The following is a 6,448-nucleotide window of genomic DNA, read 5'->3' as shown; positions in this document are numbered from 1 at the left end:
TCTGGACTGTGGACGACTCTTGACTCGTGACCCACGGTCGTGACCCCACGGTCGTGACCCCACAGTCGTGACCCCACGGTCGTGACCCCCAGTCGTGACCCCCGGTCCGGGCAGCAATCTGCAGTGTCTGCTGTAGCTCTACAAGGACTTTTAGTTCACAGATGTTCTTTGCTCTCCTGCAAATAACTTGTAGGATGATGTGGTTTATGATTCTGGGTCTAACTCTAAACTAACCCTAACCCTAACCCTAGTGGTGTGCTGAGATCCCCAGAACAAGGAGAAGAAAACTCAAAAACAATTCCTGAGAAATGTGCAACACTCACACAGTTTGTGATCAGACCAAAACAACCCCGACAAAACAAACCCAAAGGGGACCAGTAGTATTTGCAACAAAGCTGAGAGAGTAACAGCGGCTTCTGATGATGTAATAATGTAATAACGTGATGGTGTAATAACATAATAACGTGTGGTTGAGTCTCAGTGTAATGATGAAAAAGCCAGTAGCTAAGTCCATGATCTCTAACCTTACTGTCCTTTGTGAGTGAATTGGATTTAATTGAATGTAATTGGATTTTAACTGGATTAAGTGGATTCAGAAGGTTGGTATTCTACACTTAAAACAAATTTTAGTACTATGTTAATGTACTCACCAATCAACAATCAGTGAAATCCAGTTATGTCATATTTCTTTGGATGGCTCTCTGAACAAGAACAGTGATGCAGGAATGACGTCTCACGTTAGGAGAACCACGTGGCCTTAGTGGACATAACCTCCATCTGGACAGCCATTTATTCTTTAATCACATTCTTAAAAAAAACTCACTTTTAGTGCAGCACAAAATGCATTATCTAGTAAACCTGATTCATTTGAATTATTAAACAAGAAACAAGAAATCCTTTTAAAATACTGGGCATAGGGCATTTAAAATATTAAGCCTGTAGCTTTGGGTCCCTCTGTCTCCAGTGTTGTGTCCTGCTAACCACAAACGTCTCTTAGTTGTTTCACTGATTTTGTATCTTCTGCTTTATGCAAATGTTTCCATTTGCTTGCGCATATGACCCAACATAAATCATAAATCATGTAATTGATTAAATTACTTCAATAATCGTATCTTTGGGAATTTAAAGTAGTTTCCTTTTTAATTAACTTCTTTATATTGATGAGAACTTTATGTGCGGAAAACTGTTTCTACCGGAATGCAATCCAGATTATTCAATGTTTTTTTTTTTTTTACCACAATGTAATCCACAAGTCAGATTATCCAATGAGCTTGTTGACATTAGAAAGGTCAACAGTGCTTTGTGATTGAAAATTCATCTGTGTATTAATAGTTAATACAAGTACAAAACCGAATCCCAAAGTGAGTCGTGCTTCACCGTGTTGCTCTCCCTGCCATGTTAATGCTTCTCCGGGGCATGTTGGTGCTGTGCTTGCTGTGTGGGACTAACCACAGGCTTCCTGCCAAATGCTTTTTCTGCAGCTCAATCTTATTCACAGCGAGATCAGTAACTTGGCGGGCTTTGACGTGGAAGGGGTTATCAATCCAACCAATGCTGACATTGACCTTACAGATGATCTAGGTGAGAGCAGCCAGTGTCCAGGTTCACAAGACCCGCCACAGACGCTCAAACCCAGTCCACACTCACCTTTACTGCCACTGCACAAGCAAGTAGCACTTTGTTTAAGATGAGATTTAGATGCATCCCGCACATCCCGCATTAGAGCTACGCAGGACATGCAGCATAACTTGTTTTGTGCAGTGGCAGGACACATCGACCTCAGTACGAGGAGTTTGAATGCAGGAGGCATTTTGCCTGCTTGGATTTGAGAAATCCTTGAAAACAAAAATCACCCATATGGCAAAGTAGTTTTTATAAAAGGAATAGCATGGAAAACTGCAGTAATAACTTGTTTTGAAATGGGTCCTTCAAAGACCGGAACATTTTCAAGGATTGTCTCAGATATGGGCAGTGCAGATATCATTCTTCTTGGTCCAACAGTGTCTTGTCACCTTTCCACTCCTGTGTGATGAGAACCAAAGTGGTCAGTCGCCCGTTCATCCCTCGCCAAACGCCCCACACTCCTCCTCTTCCTCCTCTTCCTCTGTTTGTGTCACTGCCGCCACCTCCCATCATTCATGAGAATTCACACCATGTTGTTTGCCTGTTGTTGTCGTTGCTGTAGTTGCAAGTTGTGCAAGCTGATATTGCCACCATCGACAGTGACGCAGTTGTTCATCCGACCAACTCCGCCTTCTTCATGGGTGGAGAAGTAGGTAAAGCAGCCCCAGTCTACCTGAGTCACTGCACTGAGGACAGAGTGCCTGCCTGTGGGTGGTGCTGTGGGTGTTGCATGCAGCTTACACCATGAGCAATACCACAGATCAGTTCAGTGGCTATTTGCATTTGTTTTGCCCCTGATTGTGTGGAGGGTTTACAGTGTAATACATGTGAAACTACAGAACCACCTCCACCAGCTGCAGCGTCTCTGCCTTGAGTTTTCAGCACTTTCTTTAACAGCATCTGTTCCGTGGCTCAGTTTAAAGAACGGCAAAAAACTCCAAACATTTCATGCAAGACTTGGTGAAAACGGTTACTGCAGAACAGCAGTGTTGTATTGTAAACACACTGGTGTGTGTGTGTGTGTGTGTGTGTGTGTGTGTGTGTGTGTGTGTGTGTGTGTGTTAGAGGGAGTGTGTGTGTGTTAGAGGGAGTGTGTGTGTGTTAGAGGGAGTGTGTGTGTGTGTGTGTGTGTGTGTGTTAGAGGGAGTGTATCTCTGTGTGTGTGTGTGTGTGTGGGTGGTGCTTTATTTTTTAACATAATTTGCAACAGCTGTGAACACCAAACTTACACACCCCATTTTTTATTTGGTATCATCAGCTTCTGTGAATGTCAACAGTCTCCTTTAACCTGAATGCCGGTGACGTTTCCTATGACCTACATATATAGTTCACTTCACCTTTGACCTGGTATTTGATCTGCTGAACCTTGTTAATAGTTCATAGGAAACGGATTTTGTGTTTTATTGCATGGCTGTATGTCAGAATGTCTCCCTCCTGGTCACATGATCCTTGTGCTCTTCTGTCTCTATAAATGAGCGAGACAGCGGTGACTGTGCTGGCATTGTTTCTTTAGGCAGTGCTCTGGAGAAGAAGGGAGGGAAAGAGTTTGGTGAAGCGGTGTTGGAACTGCGCAAGAAGAACGGCCCCCTGGAGGTGGCTGGGGGTAAGGCAGATTTTTTTTCCAATCACAGTATTTTATGCTGGACAGTAACTGTACCCCAGTAACTGTATGGGGCTCTAATGTGGTTAGGGTTAACACCAGCCCTAACATTACTAATATTGTCCTAATATTGGTAAGCCCATTTAAAGGTGCTATCTATATAGCTAATATATGATCCTATATTTAGTGTGTGTTACCCCAGTGTCACAGAGCAGTATTACCCCACACCCCTCTGCACAACAAAACACACCCCCTGTACAACAAAACACACCCCTTTGAACAAAACACACCCCTCTGAAGGCCTTTGTCCGTCACTTTTCTCCACCTGTAAATCGTTACACCACCGTTGGCTTCATCAGTGGGTGTCGGTGCTTCGTCAGTGGGTGTCTGTGCTTCATCAGTGGGTGTCTGTGCTTCATCATTGGGTGTCTGTGCTTCGTCATTGGGTGTCGGTGCTTCATCAGTGGGTGTCTGTGCTTCATCAGTGGGTGTCGGTGCTTCATCAGTGGGTGTCGGTGCTTCGTCAGTGGGTGTCGGTGCTTCGTCAGTGGGTGTCGGTGCTTCGTCAGTGGGTGTCTGTGCTTCGTCAGTGGGTGTCTGTGCTTCGTCAGTGGGTGTCTGTGCTTCGTCAGTGGGTGTCTGTGCTTCGTCAGTGGGTGTCTGTGCTTCGTCAGTGGGTGTCTGTGCTTCGTCAGTGGGTGTCTGTGCTTCGTCAGTGGGTGTCTGTGCTTCGTCAGTGGGTGTCGGTGCTTCGTCAGTGGGTGTCGGTGCTTCGTCAGTGGGTGTCTGTGCTTCGTCAGTGGGTGTCTGTGCTTCGTCAGTGGGTGTCTGTGCTTCATCAGTGGGTGTCTGTGCTTCGTCAGTGGGTGTCTGTGCTTCGTCAGTGGGTGTCTGTGCTTCGTCAGTGGGTGTCGGTGCTTCGTCAGTGGGTGTCGGTGCTTCGTCAGTGGGTGTCGGTGCTCCGTCAGTGGGTGTCGGTGCTTGAGTATCGATGCACCTTCACCACTCAGTTACAACAGGCTGCCTTGTGATTCCACTACAGCGCAGGAGACTCACGTCTATGCTAGAAACTGTAGGCAACCAATACCACAATCACCTTCTAGGATGGTTTACTGTGTTTCTGGCTCTCATTTGAGAACCCTGTGCAACACTTTGTAAAATAGTTTACTCACAATCTGATTTAAACTGTCAAACATGTCTGTAAACTAAAGCTCAATAGAGGTCATATCAACTTACGTATATTAATACTAACATACTAAAATTAATATACATGGTCCCCATACAGATGAACATAGACTAAAGAATTGAGCACAATGTAGAACATATTTCATATTATTTTTATTTCCTGTTGTTCTCATTGCTAATCTGATGTTTAAATCAGATTATGCTGCCGCTTCCCTCTTAGCCTTTTGACTGAAGCTTCAGCACTGAAGCAGAGTGGGTTGTTCTACACTTCTCTACACTTGGACTTTATTTTGCTACACTGAACTGAAGTAAATGCCTTTGCCTGTTTGTAGCTGTCCTGACCTCGGGTTACGGGCTCCCAGCTAAGTTTGTCATCCATTGCAACAGTCCTGGCTGGGGCTCAGACAAGTGTGAGGAGCTGCTGGATAAGACGGTGAAGAACTGTCTGGCTCTGGCTGATGAGAAGAAGCTGAAATCTGTAGCCTTTCCCTCCATCGGAAGTGGCAGGTAAACCCTCAGAGACCCACAGGGTTACAAACCAGGAAATGGAATTTAACACCTAGATATCCTTCAAAATGGCTCTGGCTTTAATTGGATGCAGGAGTTTTGGATTTAGCTGAATTTCTTTTGTTGGTTTTGGTTTATGTAAGAATGTTTTTGGGACAATGTAGCATTCAAGAATGTTTAGTGAATGTCAGCCATTAAAAAACTGCAGTGTTTTAATCCTTGTGCTATGTTAAGATTAGGATTAGAAATCCTTTCTTAGTAATTGCAGTAATGGGGCTAACTGTAAAAAACATTTATTTATGCCGTAAGTGTAAAAGAACATGTAGGTTGTTAGCTTTACTGCAAGCAGTAGACTGTCAGGGTAACAAAATATGCAGGTGATTAGCATTAGCAGAGGTAAGCATCAGTTAATTTAGCATCAGTTAAATTAGCATCAGTTCATTAGTAGCAGCAACAGAGAAAATGATTGTAGTTAGGATGAACTCTTCCCAACCCAAGCAGTGTTTTACAGGATGGACCTCTTGTGTGTTTCTCAAAGAATTTGCCTTTGAGACTGGACACATCAATAATCATTTACTAAACAACTTTTAAAAGCTGGAAACATTGTTGGATATTGTATTTGAGTGTAAAATCTCATATAAATTTTCATGTTTGACTGTGAAATGATTGTTTGACTGTATTTGAATGTTGTACTGTATAGGAATGGCTTCCCGAAGCAGACGGCAGCCCAGCTCATCCTCAGGTCCATCTCCAGCTACTTTGTGGCTACGATGTCGTCCTCCATTAAAACAGTCTACTTTGTCCTGTTCGACAGTGAAAGCATAGGGATCTATGTGCAGGAAATGGCCAAACTTGATGTTAACTAAATTTATATCCACTAAATTTTTATGCTTGTTGCAAATTTTATGAGAATAAAAAAAGGTTTACTGATTTTATTTGTTAAAGCTTTATGGAGAGGCAGTTTGAGTGTAGCCTACTTCAGTTTGATTCGAACTCTGTTGTGTACAGTGGAGATGTCTCGTGGATCCTTGTGATGACGCTGACTGTGTTTTTAATGAAGGATCATTCCAGCTGGTGGAGGTTTATGGGTCTTCTGCTCGTGTTGTGGGTGGGTGGGTGTGTGGGTGGTGCACATGTTTGTGTCGGTGCTGTGGCTGTTTGTCGTTTGTCGTGTCTCTGTACTGATTTTTTTTCATTTTGGTCCATGATGTGCATCACTAAGATTAATATAGATTATGTGTATGAATAAAATGTTTTAGTAAAATATTGGGGCTGTGAAAACAACTGCCTTTTTCTGTGTCATTTGTTGATGCTACCAGCAGATGGCACCATTTTGCTGCATTTTAAGAAGTAGGTTTCTCTTGTTCTCCAGGAAGTGTGGAAAGGGCAATGGTGTAGTAGCATTGAAACTGGCTTCACTGAAATGCCCTCTGACACATTCAGCCTGTTCACGCGGTTGGGGTTAGGGTTGTGTTGGGGTTGGTTAGGGGTAGGGTTAGGGAGTGTTAGGGTTTGTGTTATGGTTGGTTAGGG

The 6,448-nt window shown here is 43.6% G+C and overlaps 1 protein-coding gene across 5 annotated transcripts in view; it reads left to right on the top strand.

The window, feature by feature from the left end:
- Window positions 1–6,211, top strand: part of macroh2a1 (macroH2A.1 histone) — a 17,879-nt gene extending 11,668 nt beyond the window's left edge. For 2 of the 5 annotated variants that reach the window (XM_076986921.1, XM_076986922.1), the window contains exons 7-10: window positions 1,482–1,581; window positions 3,137–3,226; window positions 4,741–4,915; window positions 5,616–6,205. In XM_076986921.1, coding sequence (XP_076843036.1) covers window positions 1,482–1,581; window positions 3,137–3,226; window positions 4,741–4,915; window positions 5,616–5,781 — 531 coding nt within the window. In that variant the 3' untranslated portion in view covers window positions 5,782–6,205. Of the gene's footprint in view, window positions 1–1,481; window positions 1,582–2,185; window positions 2,277–3,136; window positions 3,227–4,740; window positions 4,916–5,615 lie in introns of all 5 variants that reach the window. The other 3 variants (XM_076986925.1, XM_076986923.1, XM_076986924.1) reach the window with 3 other exon arrangements.
- The last annotated feature ends 237 nt before the right edge of the window (window positions 6,212–6,448 follow it).

The sequence above is a fragment of the Brachyhypopomus gauderio genome, unplaced genomic scaffold, assembly GCF_052324685.1.
Source record: "Brachyhypopomus gauderio isolate BG-103 unplaced genomic scaffold, BGAUD_0.2 sc50, whole genome shotgun sequence".
Lineage (NCBI taxonomy): Eukaryota > Metazoa > Chordata > Actinopteri > Gymnotiformes > Hypopomidae > Brachyhypopomus > Brachyhypopomus gauderio.
This window is presented reverse-complemented; position numbering and strand designations above follow the sequence as displayed.